This window comes from Microchirus variegatus (genome assembly GCF_963457635.1).
Source record: "Microchirus variegatus genome assembly, chromosome: 9".
In the NCBI taxonomy this organism is placed as follows: Eukaryota; Metazoa; Chordata; class Actinopteri; order Pleuronectiformes; family Soleidae; genus Microchirus; species Microchirus variegatus.
The window spans coordinates 4,764,781-4,790,033 of record NC_139810.1 but is presented as its reverse complement, the minus strand read 5'-3'; the positions used below and the strand labels follow the sequence as shown (position 1 = coordinate 4,790,033).

General features: G+C 40.3%; 1 protein-coding gene across 1 annotated transcript; it reads left to right on the top strand.

The window, feature by feature from the left end:
* Positions 1 to 386: 386 nt before the first annotated feature.
* Positions 387 to 14,714, top strand: mfn2 (mitofusin 2). Its single transcript, XM_083895315.1, has 18 exons — positions 387 to 708; positions 2,131 to 2,312; positions 2,721 to 2,856; positions 2,987 to 3,149; positions 3,251 to 3,375; positions 4,452 to 4,560; positions 4,715 to 4,822; positions 5,666 to 5,819; positions 5,982 to 6,049; positions 6,290 to 6,411; positions 6,904 to 7,030; positions 7,370 to 7,474; positions 9,093 to 9,195; positions 9,918 to 10,138; positions 10,285 to 10,440; positions 11,335 to 11,531; positions 11,670 to 11,804; positions 12,276 to 14,714. Exons 2-18 carry the CDS (start codon positions 2,135 to 2,137, stop codon positions 12,343 to 12,345), a joined length of 2,277 nt encoding a protein of 758 aa, XP_083751441.1. The 5' UTR covers positions 387 to 708; positions 2,131 to 2,134; the 3' UTR covers positions 12,346 to 14,714.
* Positions 14,715 to 25,253: the final 10,539 nt, after the last annotated feature.

Here is a 25,253-nt window from a genome sequence, read left to right as displayed (position 1 = left end):
CTTCGCGAATGTAAACAAACAGCAAGTGAACGAGGAGAAGAGGCATATTTGGGAGAAAGAAAATAAAGAAAAAAGATGTTAAAATTCCGAAAAGGATGTGGAATTTATATTATATTTATTTATAGTTCAGAGGAATCCAGAAGACCATGGACAAAAATTAAAACCAGTTTGCTTTTTTTGCTACATTTTCCCTTTATAGTGATAGTTCAATTGTTACATAATATGTACATGTGAGGTGGAAACGTGTGTCTAAATATGTTGTTTTGTGTTGTTTTTGACCACGAGTGAAACTTTCACCACTCGGTGACGTCACTGCTCAGGAAGAAGTCACGTCGGTGCAGCAGGGGGCGCTGTGGCGACAGAAGGCAGAAGACAGACAGGAGAAACGGAGGCGGGGACGCTGTGTGTGTGCCGATAGCTAACTGTCAGCGAAACTACGGGAAAACAACAAAAACAACCGTATTGTAACACACGTTTTTTTTTAATGCGTTTGTGTGGTAGCGACGCTGCTGCTGAAGAAAGAGAGAGGAGCAGTTTGTCACGAGCGTCCTTCTGTGAATGCACTGACGCACGTTCTACTCGACTCATCCGGCGCTCATTACATCAGTCAGACAGGCGCTAATCAGCGGCTAGTTAGCTAATCGATATTTACGAAGCGCCGGGACCAGGATGATAGAGGAGTATATGTGAAGAACGAGCCCGACCACGGTAAGTCCTCACCCCCCGAGACATTTAACACTGAGCCACCGGTTAGCCACAACATCAGCTAGCGTTCACTTAGCGTAAATTAGCTTATCATAAAAGCTAGTTAGCCTGCACTTTAGCACATATTTATCCACATTAGACGCGCTGTCATGTCACTCACGTCTGTGACAGACTGAGCACATGGACCGGTGATTCGAGACAAAGACAGAGGGACATCCATGTGACTTTAAATGCATTCGCTAGCTTAAATCATCAGGGGGGGCTTGACGTTAAACATGCTGGCTGCCGCGAATGCTAACGCGGGCTAACATGCGCATTTGGAATATAATGGAGTATGTTTCAACTGGATGGTTCCACAGATTTGTGTTGTGGATAGTTGTTGTACGGTTGAAAGAGTCAAGAGAGGCGTGTGGACCGTGCCCTAAATGTTACCTTGAAAGTGTGTGAAAGGTCGCAGCTGAGTAATGGCCTCGTCCAGACAGACAGGGGGCGTTCACGGTCACAGATTTAAAAGCTTTATTTATCTATTTAATGTTCCATATTTCAGAGAGACACAGAGTCTGCTCAACAATCACGTAAACACGCCACAGTCGGCAGAAGCTGCGGGTTTAAATACGTTCTATGTCAATGACGCAAAAGAAAAGGTGCGTTTGTTTTGACAGTCTGTGTGTGGAAGCTGCTGATGGGGTTTTGTTTTGTTTTGTTTTGTTTCTAGCACCGAACAATGTAATAACACAATAATTAGCCAGAAAAACAGATCGAGAAAATCAGATTTCCGAGGAGAAAGCTAAGATATACATGGTGTGGGGGAAATAAACACGTTGTAGTTAATATAGTTTTGAATTGTATTGTCGTAGGTTTCAGCTGTTTACATTTTAATTTCTAATTGACAGGAATAGTCAGTGGATATTCCAATATTTCATGTTCAGATTATTGGTTGTACATCAAGAGGTGCAACCCAAAGTCAGTCTTCTAATAATTTCCTTGTAATATAATTCTTATTAGTCGTCTTCTTCCATTTTGAAGATGAATCCCTGAACAGAATCGTTCATCCTTCATTCTTCTTTACTCTCCTGGATTCTAATCTATAGTTCATACTGAATATAATCAAAGGAATAATATAATTATTGAATATTAATGGGCGACCTTTATAGTGACACCTTGCATTCCATTATCAAAGGATTTGTAACTCTAGCCGGGACCTTATGTAGAGTTTCAGTTTTAAAATGTCTTGCCGGCCGTGCATGGTAAGTGAGTGGGCTGCTCCTGGCTAATGGGCTATCATTTAAAGGCATTTACTATATGTAGTCAGTCCACAATAATAATGCATTAATAATAGATATCATGTTTCCATCACTCCCCCTGTAAATGTCAGATTTCTTTCAGCGAAACATGTCTCTGACGTTGGATTTTCTCTCCGTCCAGTGCCATGTCTCTGGTTTTCCCGCGTCCCAACACTAACGCAGTCCACGGCAAGAAGGATAAAAGACTGATGGCGGAAGTGAACGCATCGCCTCTGAAGCACTTTGTCACCGCAAAGAAGAAGATCAACGGGATCTTTGAACAACTCGGGGCCTACATCAAGGAGAGTGCATCCTTTCTAGAAGGTACCCCGACCAAACCTCACCTGCCGCTTGCACTCTCACCCTTTGTATCCCGTTTTAATCCCACTGATAATGTTCACTGCGAGGTGTAACGCCTCCTCCCACCATTCAATTCTTATCACAGTTCAAAGTTCTTCACACATACCTTCTCTTCAAAGTCCTTCAATGCAGCCAATAAGATATCTGATTAAGATTGAGGGTTTGTGAGCAGAATAAGCACCTTTTTACTCATAAATAAAAGTCAGTGTTATTCTTTCTATGTTGGATCTTTCACATTATTTCTGTTTTTCCATGTGTCACTAGTGGTTTTATACAGAATCCCCTTGATCATGAGATTGAAGCTACACCTGTATTTAAGTCTGCTGTGTGCTGTGATGCATCGATGTCTGTTTAACGCACTCCACATTTCAGATGCATACAAAAATGATGAGCTGGACCCGGTCACCACAGAGGAGCAGGTCCAGGAGGTGCGCGGTTACCTCGCCAAGGTGGCAGGTATTGGTGAGGTGCTCGCTCGCAGACACATGAAGGTGGTTTTCTTTGGCAGGTATGTGCACTCGCAAATGAATTGTTAACTTTCTGTGTAGCCATGACACATCTACAAATGTTGATTTTTGGCCTACTCTAGATATAACTAGAATTTAAACCCGGTGACAGGCTTGTTGTTTGCTCTACAGGACCAGTAATGGGAAAAGCTCAGTGATCAACGCCATGCTGTGTGATAAGGTGCTGCCTTCTGGAATTGGACACACCACCAACTGCTTTCTTAGGGTGGAGGGCACTGATGGCAATGAGGCCTTTATCCTCACTGAAGGCTCTGAGGAGAAGAAGAGCATAAAGGTGAGCACAGCTCATTTAGAGCCTTAACATGTACACAAGCACACTGGTATGCTGGACTAATTGTTTTGCTGAACTCTGTGTGTGTGTGTGTGTGTTAACAGACAGTGAACCAGCTGGCCCACGCTCTCCACCAGGATGAGGACTTGGATGCTGGCAGCTTAGTCTGTGTCATGTGGCCAAAAGCAAAGTGTGCTCTGCTAAGGGATGATCTGGTGTTGGTTGACAGGTGAGACCTTGTATCACTAGATCTCCATAGTACTGGAGAATCATCTCTCAGCAATGACAATGTGGCCACATATCACTTTTCCACTGTCTCAGCCCATCTAATCATGCAAACATACGCCATTTAATTCACATCTTCATAAACTCATCCTCAGTGTTTTTCCATCATTACAACTGACAACAACATGTAAATATTAGTGCTGGCCACGCTAACGGCATCAATGTTAACGCATGATGCGTTTCCATGACAACTGACTGAAAAAAAGCCGCGTGTGGTGTCATGTTTACGTGACTCTCTAAAGTAACGCTTTAAAAACAGAGGCACACATATACTCAGTACACAGGTACGCTGGTTATTTGTAGCGCTGCTCTTTTCGTTTTATAAACAGACCGCTCCAGTTCCACTGTAGGTGCGATAACCGGCGCTAAAGGAGCTAACGGAGCGAACTGGACTCTGGTCCCGCAGCACATAAACATGACTGACCGTAAAAAGGGGCGTGTGAGACGTCATGTTTACGTGACTCGAGATTGTTAAAATGAGTCTCCAAAGTAACGCTAAACTTTAAAAACAGAGGCACACATACACAATATACAGGTACGCTGGTTATTTGTAGCGCTGCTCTTTTTTTCCGACCGCTCCAGTTCGACTGTAGGCGCTAAAGGAGCTAACGCAGCCAGCACAGCTAACGGAGCTAACTGATAAACGGTGGCTGGATTCCGATGCCGCAGCATGTAAACATGACATCATGTGCGTCTTTTTCCGGCCGGTCGTCATGGAAACGCGTCATGCGTTAATCTGTGTTAATGTTGACGCCGCTAACCGCTGCCCAGCACTAGTAAATATATGTCTGCCCTTTATTTAAAAAAGCCACAGTGCCTGTCCCAAGCCCTAATTATCTGATAAAAGTGGGAGGGTTACATCTGGTCCACAAATATGTCTGCCAAATCAAATATGCGGCATCACTGAAAAAGCTGGTTGACCCCCTGTGGTGACCCTTACAGATCTAACCTAAAAGCCACTGTGCTGAGTTGTAGAGGAACAGTGGCTTATTTAGTTCACATCCTGTCTTCCCTCTCCAGCCCAGGTATTGATGTTACCACAGAGCTGGACAGCTGGATCGACAAGTTCTGCCTGGACGCTGACGTGTTTGTCCTGGTGGCCAACTCTGAGTCCACGCTCATGCAGACGGTAAGACGGGACAGCTGTGCATTTCATTTGGAAGGAAGCTGGCAACGAAGTTTAATGATGAAATTAAAGTGGAGCAAATGTGTGCGATCGCTTCGAGTGCAGCTGTAGTGTTGAGATTTTTGACACCGCTGTCACTTCTGTCTTCTTCCTGTAGGAGAAATCCTTTTTCCACAAGGTCAACGAGCGGCTCTCCAGCCCCAACATTTTCATCCTCAACAACCGCTGGGATGCTTCAGCCTCAGAACCTGAATACATGGAGGAGGTCCGTAAGCAAACATTATGAAGCCTTTTTTTTAAAGTGTTAAAGTTGTGATATTTTAAGTCTATTGCTCAACCAACCAACACAAATCAACCTAGTGAATAGATGGAAGCATCAATTCACTTGATTCTTTTGTCCTCATCTTGTAATATTTACAGATGCACTGATCCACTTTTTTCACTCCCGATCCGATCCGATCCCGATGCCTGCATTTGTTTAAAAAAAAATACAGTTTCAGGTCCTAAAACACTGTCGCTGTGTGGACGGACCCTTAATCATTGATTTAATTATTTGGCATTATAGCTGGTGACATTTTTTTTCACTGGTCAATAATACTCGCCTGCTAGCTGGCTGGAAACTGTGGAATGGATTTCTTGAACAGAGGCGTGCATCATTACTCCGCGCCTCATTGAGACACGCCTCCGTTCAGGAAATCCATTCTACTTTTTGCAGACAGCGAGCAGAGCAGTCAGAGAATCACTTGTGGAGACATTTCAGCAGATTAACATTAAAGCAGGGACGCACCGGAACTCTCTGCAGCTGGATCGGAAATTTCCGATCCCTGAGTTCCGATCCGGGTGTATCGGAACCCGATACTGGTTCGGCTCGGCTCTATCCCTAATAATATTGTCCACGATCAGCCTGTTTTGACATGTATGGCTCCAAACCTCTTTCTGCAGGGCTCCCTTTAGCAGATTAAACATTTATTTTTGACTTACGATACATCAGATAAGAAAAGACTGCACCCTCACCCTCCTTTCTGCTCAATACACAGCTGTGGTTCTTCACCTTCTCAAATACTTATTGAAATTCAACCTTTAGTCATGTTTTGTGATGCTGTTTCAGGTTCGAAGGCAGCACATGGACCGCTGTACAAACTTCCTGGTGGACGAGCTGACCGTGGTGGACCGGACCCAGGCCACGGACCGGATCTTTTTCGTCTCGGCCAAAGAAGTGCTCCAGGCCCGGGTGCAGAAAGCTCAAGGAATGCCTGAATCAGGTGAGTGTGGCAGTAAAGAAAATAGTCTGGCAAAAAGCCGTGCAATTTGAACTTAATGTGTTTGAAATGAGAAAAACTTTGTTTGACATGGAAAACTGTGGCTCTCACATCTGGACAATATTCAGTGTTTTATTCTGAACTGTTGTGTTGGTCTTTTTACAGGTGGAGCTCTCGCTGAGGGATTTCAAGCTCGAATGTTTGAGTTCCAGAACTTTGAGAGGCGATTCGAGGTAAGATCCTTGAAATAAGAAAATAGAAATTTGCTTTAATTGATGCATATTTATTCAACAGTGCATTTGCTTAATTTAGGTTACCTTTTTAAAAACAAAGCTTGTTCTTGAAATGAAGTGCATTCAAATACTGCTTATAGAAATTGTGAAAATTATCTAAGCAATCTAGATGTTTGAAGTCGATCTCAGCGACACTTTGAGTCGTCTTTTAATTTCTTGGTCATTGTCTGCTTTGTGCAGGAGTGCATCTCACAGTCGGCAGTGAAGACCAAGTTTGAGCAGCACACAGTCAGAGCCAAGCAGATCTCTGAAGCTCTGCGCTACATCATGGATTCTGTTCACATCGCTGCACAAGAGCAGAGGTGAGTCGTCTGAAAGAAGAGACAAATGTCTTCATCTTAAAGGAATCATATTATACCCTATTTTTCCTATTTACTCCAAGCTATCCTAGTTCCCTGGTGTCCTAATGAACATGTCTATGACATGCTTTGGTCAAAATACCTTAAGGATGAAGCACCACAGCAGTTCAATCACTCTGCCAAAACAGCCCTGATCAGAATGCTCTCTTTTGAGTGCCTGTCTCTTTAAATGCAAATGAGACACAGGAAACTACATCAGCGTCACTGAGGCTAACGGCAGCTAACAGCAGTTAGCATTTGGAAAAGCCATCATTTGCCGATCTAGCCGGCACATTGCCGTCATATATAAAATGTAAATCCTCTGATTAAAATGATTAAAAAGTTGATTTTGCATAATCTGTCTCCTTTAGCACTTTTACATAATCACTACACTACAGTTTAAGGCACGTTTCTTTTGCCCACTAATGGTGTATGTGTGTGTATTTGTGTGTTTAGGGTCTATTGCCTTGATACCAAAGAAGATCGTCAGTGCCGACTGGAGTTCATCGATAAGCAGCTGGACCTTTTGACCATGGACTGTAAGACCAAGATCAAGAAAATCACAGAGGAGGTGGAAAAACAGGTGATATAACACTCCTGTAATGTCAGTGTTTGAGTTGTGTATTTTCTTCATAGTAGCAGTGAGTGGAAATGCAGTGGATTCTTCCCTCTTATCAAATATTAGTCTGAATAAACTAAATCCATGAACTCTGGATTATGTTATTATGAGAATTGAGTCGAACGCAGCTGCATAGCAGTGAAAGCTATCTTAAAAATGTGTTTACCGCTTTATTTTTGCTCGAGCCCTCTTGTGTCTGACTTCCTTACACTTGCCATTGTTAGTAGATGTAATACTCGAAGTGTGTATTAGTAGGTCAGGGTAAACTTTACCATGTAGTACCAAAGTGTCTCTTGTGCACAGGTGTCTAACGCCATGGCCGAGGAGATCAGGAAGCTTCATGTTCTGGTGGACGAGTTTCATTTGGATTTCCATCCGTCGTCAGTCGTGCTCAAGGTCTACAAGAATGTGAGTTTTTAAACTTCTCCCAAGACAAGCCTTCGTGTTGAGAACGACCAAAACTTCGTCATTTCATTGATTACAGAGGAGGATGTAAAGCATTCAAATGTTTATTATTCTGTGGGGATTTTCAGCATATAAAAATAAACTGATAAACTGACATCATTAAAGGGCAACAGAAATGAATGAAACTGTCCATTACATTCAATATAAATATGGATTTCTGTGGTTATAAAATATGTGGGAAACATTTTGGCTAACAAGTACACTACTCAATAATATATCAATGCAGTCTTGTTGTTTTTAGATATTTTAATGCGGGGGTAAAGGTGACGGTAATGACTTGTATTATTATTCCTGAAGAGTAGAGCTCAAACAATTAATCGATGACTAAATTAATCGTCATCTATTTTGATCATCGATTAATTGGTTTATTTTCTTGGTTTCTTTGCTCCACATAACAAATAAATCATTCAAACTGAATCATTTTGGTTTGTGGACAAAAACAAGACATCGGAGAACATCATCATTTCCAGATTTTACAAACACTGATCAACGTTTTTTAACATTTTATGGACCAAACGATTAATCGATTACGAAAGTCATCATTAGTTGCAGCTCTACTGAGGAGCAATTATTGTTTGTCTGTGTTGCAGCACAGTGTAAAACTCATCCCTGCTCTCCTGCATAAAGCATAATCTAAAGTAATCTGTGTTATGTAACAGCAGTTCAGACTGTGATGTTGTGATGTCCTCTTTTAACTCGGGAAATCTCATTTGATTTACGTGGACAATTAAACTTAACTCATGATGATGAACACGTGATGACGGAAAGCAAAGGCCAGAGAACGTGTCCAACAGCCGCAAACTTCAACCTCTCGTCAACTACATGTAATAAATTTAGAGCTGCAATTAACGATTATTTCCGTAATCGATGAATCGTTTGGTCCATAAAACGTTGATGTTCTCGAATGTCTTGTTTTTGTCCACAAACCAAAATGATTCAGTTTGAATGATTTCTTTCTGTATGCGCAGCAAAGAAAAAAAATATATATTCACATTTAAGAAGTTAAAACAATCAGAAATCTTGTTTTAATCATGAAAAACCGATTCTGAAAATAGTTGACGGTTCATTTAGTAATTGATTAACAATCGATGAATTGTTTCAGCTCTAATTAAATTCAAATTGCACATTGTCATATGCACGTGAATATGAACTACATCTGTCCAAACACACTTAACTAGATTAACATTTATAAAAATATGACTTCCTACTTTTACTTGATATTGAAAAAAAAGTAAAAATATTGTAAAAATAGAGGGTTAACGCAAAAAGCCTATGCATAGCAGCATCCATCAGTATTTAAAAAAAGATTTTTTACAAATAAAGTTCATATTTGGACCATTTACGTTTTTTGACCAATCTTTGTGAACAATAATTTGCCTTTGAATGCAGATTAGAGTGAATGATTAAACAGGAGTGGTCCAAAAACTTTAGATTAGGCCAGGGTTGATGCATAAGAATATTTTGTCAGGTTTGAATCTGTACTGTGATTTACTCTGTAATGTTTGCGTCAGTTATTGTGCCTTTATAGATGGATGTAAAGATCTTGTCTTTTGTGTTGTAGGAGCTTCATCGGCACATAGAAGACGGTTTGGGCAAGAACATGTCACAGAGATGCTCCACCTCTATCACCGGCGCCCTGCAGACCACGCAGACGGACATGATCGGTAACACTGCTGCACTCAACACCTGAGACACTGCAGTCGTCTTTTAATGAGTTTAAATACACTACCGTTCAAAAGTTTGGGCTCACCTATAAAATTTTGTTGTTTTCCATTAAAAGTCACACTTTTATTCAGCAAAAGAGAACCAGCAAAACTGTTTTCAGCTGTGCTTACATCATTGCACAATGGTTTTCAAGGGTTTTCTAATCATCCAATAGCCTTCTAACGCCATTAGCAAACACAATGTACCATTAGAACACTGGAAATGCGCCCTTATACACCTATGTACATATTCCATTAAAAAGCAGACGTTTGCAGCTAGAATAGTCGTTTACCACATTAACAATGTATATAGAGTGTTTATGATTCATTTAATGTTATATTCATTGAAAAAAGTGATTTTCCTTCAGAAATAAGGAAATTTCCACACAAAAGTAACATGAAAATATGTACATCTAATAGAATATTATAGGTAATCAAGACTTTAGACACCAGAGTATGTCTTGGTTTCCTTTTGTACGTGGGTAATAATGATGCCAAAGAATGGATTAAAAGCAAATTTTGATTTCAAAGATTACTCAGTGATATTTGATAGCATAATAGCATGGAGATGTTTTACTTGTCTAATTACAGGCGTGTGAATTCTAAATGGTAAATCAAAAGTCCTACATCTCATGTCATACAAATAAACATGGTGTCTTTCCTTTGTTTGTGTGTTTGTGCAGAGGGTCTGAAGCCTCTGCTCCCTGGTCCAGTCAGAGAGCAGTTCGACAAGCTGGTTCCTCGCCAGTGCTTCTCGCTCAGTTATGACCTGGCCTGTGACAAGCTCTGCAGCGACTTTCAGGAGGACATCGGCTTCCACTTCTCTCTGGGCTGGACCATGCTCGTCAATCGTTTCCTCGGGCCCAAGAACACGCGGAGGGCTCTCATGGGCTACAACGACCAGGTGACGCTAGAATTAGTGACGCCTTTAGAGCTGAGGGGATTTCATTTGGGACATTTATTTACTATTATTATTATTATAATAATAATTGACATTGCAGAGTGACAGTTGGAGCACAGAGAGCTCATCAGTGGTGCGTTTCCCTGCAGGTCCCTCGGCCCATGGCTCTTACTCCAGTCAGCACCAGCATGCCTCCGTTCCCACAGAGCTCCATGACGCAGGAGGAGCTGATGGTCTCCATGGTGACGGGACTCGCATCCCTCACCTCTCGTACTTCCATGGGAGTCCTGGTTGTTGGCGGCGTGGTGAGGACACAGACAAAATATGATAGTCCATCACATTAGTTTTACCTATAGCTTCTGTTGTTGCTCCAGGTTTGTTACTGTGTAAGTGAGAAGCCATATTATACAAAATTAACTTATTTAATCATTTTAATCCTTATATTTGGGACTCTGGAGGCCCTATGAGTCGCCAAAGTGTGAAAAAAGATGACTCAGTCATGTTTTTGTGGTTCGCCTCAGTCTAAGTACAGGAGATAAAACACACCATGTTGACTTCTGCACTCATTGCTACGTCACAATGAGACATTCCTGGAATTGTTGTCTCGTGGAGCTCTGCTTTGTCCCTAAAAAATGCGAGAGTGCAGGCGAGGGCAATATTATCCTGAAGAGCAGAAGTCTGCGAAGTGTTCTATTCTTTTCTGCACAGTGCAGCACAGAGTTCTACACAAACTTCCAGCCTCAGAGGATTTACATTTTACATATGACGGCAATGTGCCGGCTAGAGTCGGCAAATGATGACTCTTTCCAAATGCTAACTGTTGTTAGCTGCCGTTAGCCTCAGTGACGCTGACGTAGTTTCCTGTGTCTCATTTGCATATTTAAAGAGACAGGCACTCAAAAGAGAGCGTTCTGAACAGGGCTGTTTTGGCAGGGTGATTGAACTGCTGTGGTGCTTCATCCTTAAGGTATTTTGACCAAATCATGTCACAGTGTTCATTAGGACACCAGTGAACTAGCTTAATTTGTAGAAAATGGGTTATGCAATGCATTTATCCCCTTTAATGTCACTAATATCCTTCTCCCATAAAGAAGAAATAAGCAGCCCCACAAGATGCCTCTCTTGTTTACATTATTACAGACTGTGATATGAAGGGTTTTTGGATCGCATCTGATCAAGTGATTGTGGTTGTGTTGCAGGTATGGAAGGCAGTGGGCTGGCGGCTCATTGCTCTGTCCGTGGGCCTCTACGGGCTCCTGTACGTCTATGAGCGGCTCACCTGGACCACCAAGGCCAAAGAGAGAGCCTTTAAGAGGCAGTTTGTGGAATACGCCACCGAGAAGCTGCAGCTCATCGTCAGCTACACTGGATCCAACTGCAGCCACCAAGTCCAGCAGTGAGTGAATGTTAACTGAACACACTTCAGTCGGCACATGTTGTCTGGTCTGACTTCCAATATGGCTGCTGATTGACGTCCTGTGTTACTACACTGTTTTCTAATCCTGTGTGTGTGTGTTGCTGCTGTGCTCGTCAGGGAGTTGGCGGGCGTGTTTGCTCAGCTCTGCCAGCAGGTGGACGTCACGCGCCAGAATCTAGAGGATGAAATCACCGACATCAACAAGAAGATGGAGCTGCTGGACAGTCTGCAGAGCAAAGCCAAGCTGCTGCGGTAAGAATGTCAAATATCTATTTTTTATATGGATGTCGTGTTTGTGATCCTCAGGCTCAGCAAAAGGTCCAGAAAATATAGTCAAGACATTGACGAGATTAGAAATAATGATTTTTTTATTCCGAATAATCATTTTGCCCTTTCGTCAAAGAACCAGCAAAACTGTTTTCAGCTGTGCTAACATCATTGCATAAGGGTTTTCAAGGGTTTTCTAGTCATCCAATAGCCTTCTAACGAGATTAGCAAACACAATGTACCATTAGAACACTGGAAATGGGCCTCTATACACCTATGTACATACTCCATTAAAAACCACAGACGTTTGCAGCTAGAATAGTCGTTTACAACATTAACAATGTATAGAGTGTATTTCAATTAATTGAAGAGAAAGTGCTTTTCCTTCAAAAATAGGACATTTTGAACAGTATTGTGTCTTAACGTTGATGAACGTGTGTGTGTCTTTGCTGTTAGGAACAAAGCGGGCTGGCTGGACAGCGAGCTGAACATGTTCACGCAGCAGTATCTGCAGCACAGTAAGTAAAGACTGCAGCTCAGAGGAGGAGGAGGAGCTGCTGAAGTTGACACACTGAACAAAACAATTGGGAGGAAAACGTCAACGATGATCTCCACAGAAGAGGAGGAGTGAATGGTAGAGGCCTGACAGGGGGCGGAGCTACTGGATGTCCGTGATATGGATGCATGATTGTGAGTTCAGGGTGAGGTCACGCCAACGTAACACAATAGAAGGTAACAAATAAGAAAACGGCAGAGGTGAAGTCTGAACTCTCTTCCTGCATCTTTATTCTTCCTCTTCTGTGACTCCAGCTCCTGTCAGAAACTCCGTTCCTGTAATTCCACTGAACTCTGCCGTAACGTGACACGTGTGCGTCTGATTCTGTGAGTTCATGCGCGTTAAACACTGAGTGCCATGCTGAAGTCAGGAGGGCGAAGAGAGGGAAGTCGTTCAATAATGCACTAAAGTTAGAAACAGACATTGTATATGATGTAGACACAGAAAGTCCAGACACGTGTGACTGAAACGTTTCAGTGGAAATCAGAATTATTTGTCACAGGGACGTAACCATGTAAAAGTCTCCATCACAGTTGACGGTACAATATTTATTGCAATATTTATCGTATCCGTTATTTAGAATTTCACGATATCATCAAATTGAGAATAATGAAGTCTACATTTACTGCGTCGTGTTTGCTGAGGATAGTGAGTTTCGGCGCGTTAGCAGGAAGCTGCAGGTGTTTCAGCTGTGGGTCGACGCCTCCACTTCCTGTGGCCTCCACTTCCTGTGGCCTCCTGCTTCAGATGCATTCAGGTTCCCACTGAAGACGGGACTATTTAAAGAAACGGCTCTTAAAATATGTAATTTTTTAATGAGTTGTAGTCTTAATTTAAGGAGGAACAAAGTGCATTTTTTGGCGGTGAAATGTGTTCATCTGCAACACTGGAGGGAAACGGGAGGCGTGATTATTGGCTTTTCTTTAGTTTAGACGAAGAAAAGTGTTCAGCAAGGCTCGAGGATAAATCCAGGCAGATCATATGTGACGAAGTCGTCCCTAAAATGTCCAAACAAAGAGTCAAAGAGTCTCATAAGTCTTTGGCACGGATAGAAAACGCCAAAGATGTTGTTTGAGATGGTTTAAAAAGCAGGAAAACCATGAAGTAAACTTTGACACGCATCTGTCAATCAACTGAAATAGATTTGAGGATTTTTGAGTTGAGCATGGAGCAGCAGCAGCATGGAAGTATGAAGCAAATGTTTTCACTTTTTACCCCCTCCCACTTGCGTTTATATAATTGCTTGTGCTGGGCGTCCGTGGCGCTAAAGCACACGGAAAAAGACGCGCGTGTGACGTCATGTTCACGTGACTCCTGATTGTTAAAACGAGTCTCTAAAGTAACGCTAAACTTTAAAAACAGAGGCACACATACACAGTACACAGGTACGCTCTGATTATTTGTAGCGCTGCTCTTTTCGTTTAATAAACAGACCGCTCCAGTTCCACTGTTGGTGTGCTAACGGCGTTAAAAGAGCTATCGGCGCTGAAAGGAGATAGCGACGCTAAAGGAGCTAACGGCGCTTAAGGAGCTAACGCAGCTAACCGTTAAACGGTGCCTGGCTTCCTGTGCCACGTGCGTCTTTTTCTGGTCAGTCGTCATGTAAACGCGGCATGCATTAATGTAAATCATCGACAATCCAGATAGCTGAACGTTTAACACCGCGATCGTGTCATTGTCTTTTTTTGTCTGATTGAAGGGATTTTCTGTTTTCTGTAGAACAGCGACCGTGATCCAGCCGTTTCCACATTATCAAAGTGTTAATGTTCGGAGTTTTAAAGAGGGAAGTGATTATTTCAGCTGCTTTAGAATAATGTCAAACTCCTGCTTTCTCTAAAAATCCACCCTGAAAACCACGCGGCAGTAATCGGAACTTTAATGTGCACTGAAAACACGCACACGACATACGGGCGTGTGAAAGAGGGCAAATCCATTCCTTTGGTTTCTGAGACGTGTGTGTATATATATATATAATAATAATAATAATAATAATCATTAACGATTTGCCTTCCCATTGGAAACAAAGGGGAAAACGAAACGAAAACCAAGGTAAAAGAGAGGCCGTGAGTGGGTTTGTCCCAGTCTGTGTCTGCAGCCGTTCACTGTGTTGCCATGTGAGCAGGAGACTAAAGACGTGATGCACTTTATCAACTTTATGCTTTTTTTTTTCCTCTTTTTTTTTTCCTCTTTATTTTTTTCCACTTGAGCTTGTGTTTGTTATGTTTGGCTTCAGGGAGGTTACAGATCCTGCATGCAGTGGTTGTTGTTGTTGTCGTTTGTTGATCTGTCAACTTGTATGTATTTAAAACAAGAAAAGAAAAGAAAATAAAGGTGGCAAAGCTGAAAGAGAGACTTTGAATATGCAGTTTAATGAGCTGAACTGGTGGTGGTGACCGCTTGGATTTGGATTCTGTCATCCATAACGTGCTTTTTATTTGTTTACTTTTTTAAACACTCAATTCATCACACGTGTGTTTTATGAATGTCTGGGAAAGAATATCAACAAAAGCCAAACCTCTGAGGCCCAAACACAGATTTGTACATGAGCAGGAATGTAGCACATCTAGAGCTGAAACGATGAATTGATTATTAATCGATGACTAAAATTAATCGTCAACTATTTTGATCATCGATGAATCGATTTGAAGCTTTTTTCATGATTAAAACAAGATTTCTGATTGTTTTAGCTTCATAAATGTGAATATTTTATTTGTTTCTTTGCGCCACATAAGAAAGAAATCATTAAAACTCAATAATTTTTGGTTAGTGGACAAAACAACAACATTCAAGAACATCGTCATTTCCAGGTTTGACAAACACTGATCAACGTTTTTTAACATTTTCTGACATTTTATGGACCAGACTGTTTATCGAGAAAATAATCGTTAGTTGCAGCTCTAAGCACAACATTGATTTAATGAATGTGTGAAGGCTTTATTTTAAAAAGAAGCATATTGTCTAAATATTGCATATTTAATCCTCACCCCTTCTGCACTACTCTGTCATTAATAATCACCATTTGACCTCCTGTTTATTTATACATTTCTGCATATATTTAGACATTTGTCATAGCACTGTGGTCTCTTAAGGTTTTATGAAATTTAAATTAGAACACTGAGTCAACTAAAATCCTAAAAAATTGCATAAAATGGATATATTGCAGTATAGTAGTTAAATGTATGTACACGGGATCACCTCCGTTTTCAAACTATACTAATAAGCATTAACATTAATATATAATTATTGAAAAATTTAAGTGTCCAAAACTAACATGTATACAATAACAAACAGCACATTGGTGACATAATTAACAAATACATTAAAGATAGAGTACAGCTAAAACATAATTATAATAATAATAATAATAATAATAAGGAAAAACCTCATAATCACTCGGTAAGGTGTTACTTTTTTTTGTTATTTACCAAAATCTGAGATTTAAACAAAGCAGATGAGCAGATTTAGGTTTTGGTTTAGCAAATGTTTGTGAATAAATAATACAGGGAAACAAAGTTCATCAGGTGTTCAAGAGCGTTATCATAGTCCCAAATAACATCTATAACTATATATCTAATAAGAGTCAGAGAGAGTCGACTGAGTTAGTTCGAGTTATTTTGTTATTACTGTGATTTTTGCCCTGTTTCATAGTTTGTCCAGCAGAGGGCAGAGTGACATCACTGACTGCTGCACACAATGAGAAGCACATTTTAATGCAACTTAGTGCAGTTTGATCAATAAGAGAGAAACAAGTTCAGATCACATCACTAAATAAATACACATGAAGAAAATGATAAGTTCTTAAATTCTCACTCAATAGAAACAATAAAAACACTCCTACTCTCTTTATATATACATATATATATATACACTGTATGTACTATGTCACTTTGCATTTATTAACGTACCTTGTTTTTATGCTGTGTATTTCACAGTATATTTTAGATTGATGTGTCGAGCCACGTCAAATATATTTTTCTGTTAAAAAAAATAAAAAAATAAATAAATGAATAAAAAATTTTAATTAAAAAAATATAAATTTTCTTAAAAAATATACTTTTCTGTTAAAAAAAAAATACAAACATACACAAATACGTTTCTGCTACAGTAAAAGAGTAAAGTTTTTCTAATTCTGACCTACAGATAAAGTCTTCAGCGTGAACTGGAATAAGAAAAACAAACCATATTAAATAATAATAAAGCGTTTTGCACAAACATGACTCACAATTAAAGTCTAATACCAATCTGAATGAATTTAAATATCACACACACACACACAGCAAACATACAAACAGAACAAAACAAATTAAAGAGAGGCTTCAGAAAAATAAATACACTAAACAAATATTACATAAATAAATAAAATCAAGTGTAATGCGAGGAAGCCCAGTTTCCTATATATATATGTGTGTATATATGTATATATTATCTACTGTGTACAAAATGGATTCAAGTGAAACCAGTCAATGGCATAAAAATAAAAATAGAATTCACTTCATGTCATTTTAAAGGCATCATTGACAGTGTTTTAATGGAATCAGGAGCTCAACATTTCATATCAGCAGAAACTTTTACAGAAATATTTTCTGGGTCAAAACTTTGCAAAGACCAGTTTTAAAACAACAACAACAACAACTCTTAAATACTGCGTAAATGTAAATATATAAAAACGAGCTCTGACATCAATCTTTTGTCGTCAATCCAACTTTATTCGTAAGAAGGTCAGTCAGATGCACAATCTTTTAGTTTTAAAGTGAGAATTTAAATGAAATCAAAAAAGTATCATTACTTTTCTTTAGCTCTTAGGTGTTAGTTGGCTTTTATTTGTTGTGAAGGTTTTGTCTCAAAGAGTTCCAGTTATGACCCATTTTTGGGGGATTAATTAATAAATGTATAAATTTTTTTCATTATCTAACTTATTAACATATTTAAAAATTTTTTTAATATAGTCTCAGTGTTAATAACTTATTATATTGTTCTTTTCTTGTTAATTGCTGCTGTAACGTGGCAAATTTCCCCACTGTGGGACGAATAAAGGACTCTCTTGATATTGGTCTCAAACCCTCGACACACTGTGACCGGAAAAATAAATAAATAAATAAATAAATAAATAAATGAATAATAATCCGCACAGAACACAGATGTAAAAGTACAAAACATGACTGTGTGTGTGTGTGTGTGTGTGTGTGTGTGTTCATGTCCTCGTGACTCTGTGTGTCGATGGTGTTATTGTGACAGTGAAGACGAATCAGCAGCTAAATAATAACAATATTAATAATAGCACCCTTTTATAATAATGTGCTCTTAATTTGAAATAATTAGAAGGAAATGCTTGACAAACTAAAGAAAAGAAACTTAAATGACTTAACGTTATATATAAAACTCGAAATAAAACAAAATATGAATATAGAGTTATTGAAATCACATCTGTGGGGCGATAAGAAATGACCAAATCGGCTGGAAAGCTCATTTTTTAACAAAAGCAGATCAGTTTTTAACAAAATAAAACAGATCCTGGATCATAAATCACTCTGCATTCTTTACTCTTTCATATTTGAGTTGCTGTGCAGACGTTTGGAGAATTGAGTCATTATTTTAACAGTTATTTTACACGGTTAATGAAACTTAAAGATCTCATAGACTTAGAAATAATCTGATTTAATGCCACTACCGTTTAATATTCAGCATTTGTTATCATTTAAGGCAAATATTTCAATTCAAAACACTACACTATTTATAACAACTACGACTTCAAATATTTATATACTTGTTTTCTGTTGTTCTTCCTTGTGCGTGAACCTTGTCCCGTTCTACTTCCTGTGTTTGTCCTGTGGCCCCGCCCCTGTGGTCGTCTGCTCCGCCCCCTGATGAAACCTCACCTGTGTTTAACGACTCCAGTGTGTTTTCACTTCTTTCATTAGCGTTCTGTTAGGGACAGGAAGTGCTGTTTCAGTTTTTATTTCCATGTGCAGTTAGCAGAGTTAGCTTGAAGCTAAGTATTGTCATCTGTTGTCCAGGGAAAGGCGGCGGAGGAGCTAGCCTCCTGTCAAAGGTAAGAAGAAACGCGTAACACGGTCACTTCACGCTAGGAAAACTGGAGATAAACACGAGCTGGACGTCACAAACTCGAGTATCTACTGATACCGATGTCAGTTTGTCATTTTAGACCATTTATGAAGCTGTTAGCGACACATTTGTACGTAGATTTAATGAGGTGAGTCTTTCTTCAGCGGTTAGCGTTAGCATTGACTTTGAGTTGGTTACCTAAACAACTACCTGCAACTAGAGTTTAGATTCTCTGACCGACATCAGTTAAGCATTTTAGACCATTTATGAACGTATGAGGCTGTTAGCGACATATTTGTGCTGAGTCATTTCGTTAGCCTGATAGCATAATTAGCCTAAGTAATTTTTTTGTGGTAATTGTGATATCTGGCTAACTTTACAAATGTGCTTGCTAAAAAAATAGTTTTTTCTTGTTTAGAAAATATGACTATGCTATTAGGCTAACGATATATAAAACAATTTGATTGTATATATATATATATATGTATATACGTATAAATAGATGTATAGAGGCCCATTTCCAGTGTTCTAATGGTACATTGTGTTTGCTAATGGCGTTAGCAGGCTATTGGATGCTTAGAAAACCCTTGTGCAATGATGTTAGCACAGCTGAAAACAGTTTTGCTGGTTCGTTGACGAAGAATAGTCAACGTCAATGTCAATAGTCAAGGTCTTGACTATATTTTCTCTACATTTTGCAACTCTTTTGATGAATAAAAGTGTGTTTTTTTTAATGGTAAACACAACAAACATTATATAGGTGAGCCCAAACTTCTCTTGCCTCTAGTTTATTTACAGAGCTATAGAATCCCTCTATAATGACTATTATTATTATCATCATTAAAGCAGGAAAAGAGCCACATTTAGCCACTAATCGATAGCATTGTGTCCGATTGGATCTCGTGCAGTCTGCAGATATTATTCCAGCCGCTCCCTCCTCATGACGCTCCCTCCACTTTTACTCCTGTGAAGAATTGCCCCCGATGAATGGCCGCCTCACAGAAGCCACTGAGCCAAACGAAATGCATCTTGCATGGTGGATCCGGTTCGCTTGATGTGCAAAATGGCAACATTGATCCCGGAGGTGGCTCGTAGCCCCGTGAAGGTCCCATGCTCTGCCCCGGCCTGAGAGCCCGTCTTGTTCTCGCTGTAATCGCCTGTGAAGGAACAAGTTAGCGATGCTTTTTCGCGAGCCGAGTCATAACACGCAAGCAAAGTGCGGAAAATACCCGACCATAAGAAATTGGCTATGTTTCCACTGCTGTGGGAGTCTTTGTGTGTGTGTGTGTGTTTGTGGCCTCACTGGGCTCAGGATGTTCTGTTTTCTCTGCATTTATTCACTTAATAAGACATTATTGTCTCTTTATTTTGGACGTATATTCAGTGAAATGTATCCACGACTGATCACCTCCGCGCTCCGATCAGGTCGTTCATGTGTGGCCCTGGAGTTTGACCCTGAAACCACAGCGACAATCAAATCAGTCTGAGTTTGATCCAGGACTTTTCCACTTATTAGGTCTTGATTGGTTCACTGTGTGTGTGTGTGTGTGTGAGTGTTTTTATACGCCATGGCGTAATGTTGATTGCTAAGGTTTGGCTACGGTGGCCAAAAAGAGTCAACGGAACCCCCACAACTCCACACATGTAAATGGATGTTGAAATCGTATGTCAATAATAATTACCTCCATTTGAAATTGGATTAGCGCTCAAGCTAACATTTGTGTTTCACTTGTTTAGCGAGACCTCCGTGCTTTCCGCTGAGCGAGTAACGCTCAAGGAGACGACGAGGAGAGGCCTCGGGTTTTTCGGACGCGGTGGCGTTTAATTGAAAGGTTCGTACATTTTCTTCCCCGACGATCAGGATTTTCTGTTTTGAATCTTTAAAAAAGTGAAATGCGGTCGCTTGCGTAGACTCATGTGTCCTCTGTTTTTTCCGCAGAGACCGTTCTTGTTGTCGAGATCGAGGTGAAAGTCATGTAGTTTTGGGGCTTTTTCGCTGCCGCCTCGGTGAACTGGGGCCATTGTGGACGCGGATCACAGCTCTTTCAGCGCCTCTTTCATGGCTCAGTCACCAAGATCGATTAAGTGAAACCAATCAGACACACTGCGTGCTAAATGGGGGCTGCTACTCGCAAAAAAAAAACGCTGGATCACACTAGCCCTTTTCTCTTTGGTGACATTTGTAGGAGGGGGGTGGTGGTGGTGGGGTTGGGGTTGGGGGGGGGCTGATCTAACTGATTTATACGCAAACACGCAGGCTGCCCGTCACATGACGCCCAGGCTGCAGGACAGCACATGTCAGCGAGGACAAGACGAGGGAAAACAACGCCGCTGTCAAAGCACGGGCTCGTCAACCCGCGCGCGCGTCGCAGCAGCAGCATGCTAACGCCGCTGTCCTGACGTGAAGTAAACACAAATGTGTGTCATGGAATTCTAAAAGTACACGCAGGAGAGTTTCTAATGACGAGATAAAGGTATTTTTTACACTTATACAGGGGTAGGAGTCTTTGTTAAGCGGTTAGCGTTAGCCTTGACTTTGAGTCGGTTACCTAGTCGAGTCATTTTTTGGGGCAATTGTGATATCTGGCTAACTTTACCAATGTGTTTTTTCTTGTTTTCCGAAAACTTTCAAATATGACTGTTTGGCAACTATGCTATTAGGCTAACGATATATAAAACAATTTGATTGTATATAAATATATAAAACCCTAAACCTACCATTCAAAGGTTTGGGCTCACTTAGGAAAAACACTTTTTTCAATGAATATAACATTAAATGAATCATAAATACACTGTATACACTGTTTATGTGGTAAACGACTATTCCAGGGTTATTCTAGGGACTCAGCAGCATGCTAACGCCGCAGTCCTGACGTGAAGTAAACACAAATGTGTGTCGTGGAACTCTAAAAGTACACGCAGGAGAGTTTCTGATGACGAGATAAAGTATTTTTACACGCATGCAGACGTAGATTTAATGAGGTGAGTCTTTCTTAAGCGGTTAGCGTTAGCCTTGACTTTGAGTCGGTTACCTATCTGAAATTGAAAGCACAATACACAAGAATGGCAAAAGTGGCGTCATTTGTTCTAGGAAGAATGGCGTTGTGGATATCTGAAATGTTCTTTTTGACTAGAAAGAATTGAATTACAGATATCCAATCGAGCTTTAAATTCTAAAACAGCTTGCCATTGACTCCCTGTTTGCGGCCGACTCGCTTTACTAGCGCAGTGTCACTGTGGCCTCCCCCTGTCTTCACGTGAAATGAATCACTTCCTGTGTACTTTACTGACAAAAACAGAGGTTTAATCAGCATCGTGTGAACTCATTTAACAGTGCTCTGAGTATAATGGACATTTGCTTATATTCAAAGGTTCTACAGTACAGAACAGACTATGGAGAGCTGCTGCTTCTCTTTAGTCGCCCTGTTTCCTCCTCTTTCCTCCTCCTTTTCCGTCCCGACTGATCGATTACGCATCAACAACTGGTGATTTGTTGCAACCATTTGTTGCACCACTTTAGGAACGCCGCAATATCCAAATAATGAGCCAGACAAACAGTGGTCAACGGCTCCAGTTAAAGCACTGAGGAGAGTTTTGTCTCGACGCTCGTCAAAGCAAATCGGACTTTTCAGACTCACTTTCAGATTTATCGTGAAAACCGCGTTGTTGTTGTTTTGGATCAGTCGGATTAACTCGTCCACTTCCTGTTTCTCCCTCCATGTGTTGCTGTGAACGGCACGAAGCACTTTTCCCCCCAGTGTTAATACACTTTCATATCTTACTATAGTTGATTCTTGTTTTTATATATATAAATGTGTATATATATGTATACATATATATAAAAATAATAAACTGAATTCACACTTTTTTTTTTTTACCCAAATTTGAGTTGGTTCAAATGTAATTAAGCGTAAACATTCAAAGACTAAAACTAAAGTGTTCAGGAATGCAAGTAAATCACCATCATTTGACAGCTTTTTTTTTTGTAAAACAGAACATTTGATAATTCATGGCTAACAATGAATAATAACTATATTTTTTAGCTTTAAAAACATCTTCATAAGTGGCGTATGAACCATGACAGAGTCATATTAGTATGATTTTGATCTTTTAGAGCAGCTGTGGGCAGCTAATTTATGTGTTCAGCGCTCTATACAGGGCCGGGCCCAAGGCATTAGCGAACTAAGCCGCTGCTTAGGGCCCCGTGACCACTAGAGGGCCCCCAAGAGCAAAAAAATAAAAAATTGTGTTTATGTTTATTTAGAATTTTTCTCCCCATTTTTACCAAAGCTTTTTCACAGTTTTTACATAGTTGCCAGATGTGATTATTTAACTTTATATTTTATTTATAAACCATTTTTATTACCTTGTTCCAGTTGCCTCTGTTGATTTACATTATTATTGAAGTATTTGTTTATTTTATTTTATTTCACCCTTTAAGGTACTACTCAACCATTTGGGCGACCTCACTTTAAGTCACTATATCTCATTGAAAAATGCATCAAGCTGAACTCACTAACACTAAATTAATGTGACTTGTTCTGAATGTTATTCTTATTTATTATGAACAGACGTCTCAACCGTTTGGTAGAGGCCTGTATCTGAAATACTGTAGGGTCTAATTAAAAAAAAAAGAAAAAAAAAAGTATATATATATATATACGTATATATATACATACGTATATATATATATGTATTGATTTTCATTATTGTTATCATAAGTAAATAAAATAAAATAATAAAAAATGCAAAGAAATCATTTTTCCTTTGCTTTTTTCTTGGTGTGTACCTTAAAGGGTTAATGCTGTGTTTTTTTTTTTTTAACATATAAAAGTCAAATATTTGTATTACAGGAGTGTATTTTGAATCCCTCCTCCAAATATTGTGCACATTTTTAGATTTTCTGACCTTTATATCTTAATATTTTATTTATAAACTGTTTGGTTTTATGTGTCATGTGATTCTCTGTGTCGCCAGTAGGGGGAGTTGCTGATTTTGCCAAATATTAATTGAAAGATTTTTCTGTAAGTTTGCAAATCTGATGCAACAAAAAGTTCTCAAATTTATTTTTACAAGTGTAAGTAGAACAAGTACCTTTAGTATAGTAGGTGTGTGAATGATCAATAATCATTATTATTGGCAGTAACAGAGGGGCCCCAAAATCAAATTTTGCTTAGGGCCCCATGGAGGCTTGGGCCGGCCCTGGCTCTATATAAAAAAATAAATCTTATAAATAATAGCGTTTTGCTGCTCACAAACAAACAAACAAAGACAAAAACACAACTTCTGAATCAAATCGATTTGCCTGATTGATCGTTTAAAGGAACAGCTGAAGCACGTGAAGCTGAACGAGGTCAACGTGAGGACGTCAGACCTTCAGACCAGGACCAATGAATCAGATCTGACATCGACGATGTTCTTCTCTCCACAGACGGTGAGTCACAGACCAAGTGTTGGCTAAAGTTTGTTGGAAATGTCTTCATTTAGAGAATAAGAATCCTGTTTTCTCTCTTCAGTCTTCTTCAGCCGTGGCCTAGAGTTTGTCACCCTCTAGTGTCAGACTCTGCATTCAGACTCTTTAAATGCAAGGAACCTTTGTACAAAATGCTTTTTCTGCAGGTTTCAGGTCACCAGTGTTTGAATAAGGATAATACTAAAGATATTTACATAGCTCGTGCACACAGTGAATGCACAAGTTCTGCTTCACTTTGAACAGATAAGGAAGAATTCTGTTGAATCTGAGTGTGAAACTGTTCTTTGGCTGCTGTCCTCGTCTGAACCACAGCTGAAAAAAGCCTCACAGCTGAGGCTCGTCACAGCTCCACGAGCAGAACCGTCACTGGTTCACAGCCATCATCACTGTAGTGTTCCACCATCTTCACTGTAGTGTTCCACCATCATCACCGTAGTGTTCCACCATCATCACCATAGTGTTCCACCATCGTCACTGTAGTGTTCCACCATCGTCACCGTAGTGTTCCAGCATCGTCACCGTAGTGTTCCACTATCGTCACTGTAGTGTTCCACTATCGTCACCGTAGTGTTCCTCCATCGTCACCGTAGTGTTCCTCCATCGTCACCGTAGTGTTCCTCCATCGTCACCGTAGTGTTCCACCATCGTCACTGTAGTGTTCCACCATCATCACCGTAGTGTTCCACCATCGTCGCCGTAGTGTTCCACCATCGTCACTGTAGTGTTCCACCATCGTCACCGTAGTGTTCCTCCATCGTCACCGTAGTGTTCCACCATCGTCACTGTAGTGTTCCAGCATCGTCACCGTAGTGTTCCACCATCGTCACTGTAGTGTTCCACCATCATCACCGTAGTGTTCCACCATCGTCACTGTAGTGTTCCAGCATCATCACCATAGTGTTCCACCATCGTCACTGTAGTGTTCCACCATCGTCACCGTAGTGTTCCACTATCGTCACTGTAGTGTTCCACCATCGTCACCGTAGTGTTCCTCCATCGTCACCGTAGTGTTCCACCATCGTCACTGTAGTGTTCCACCATCGTCACCGTAGTGTTCCACCATCATCACCGTAGTGTTCCACCATCGTCACCGTAGTGTTCCACCATCATCACCGTAGTGTTCCACCATCTTCACCGTAGTGTTCCACCATCTTCACTGTAGTGTTCCACCATCGTCACCGTAGTGTTCCACCATCGTCACCGTAGTGTTCCACCATCGTCACCGTAGTGTTCCACCATCGTCACCGTAGTGTTCCACCATCGTCACCGTAGTGTTCCACCATCGTCACCGTAGTGTTCCACCATCGTCACCGTAGTGTTCCACCATCGTCACCGTAGTGTT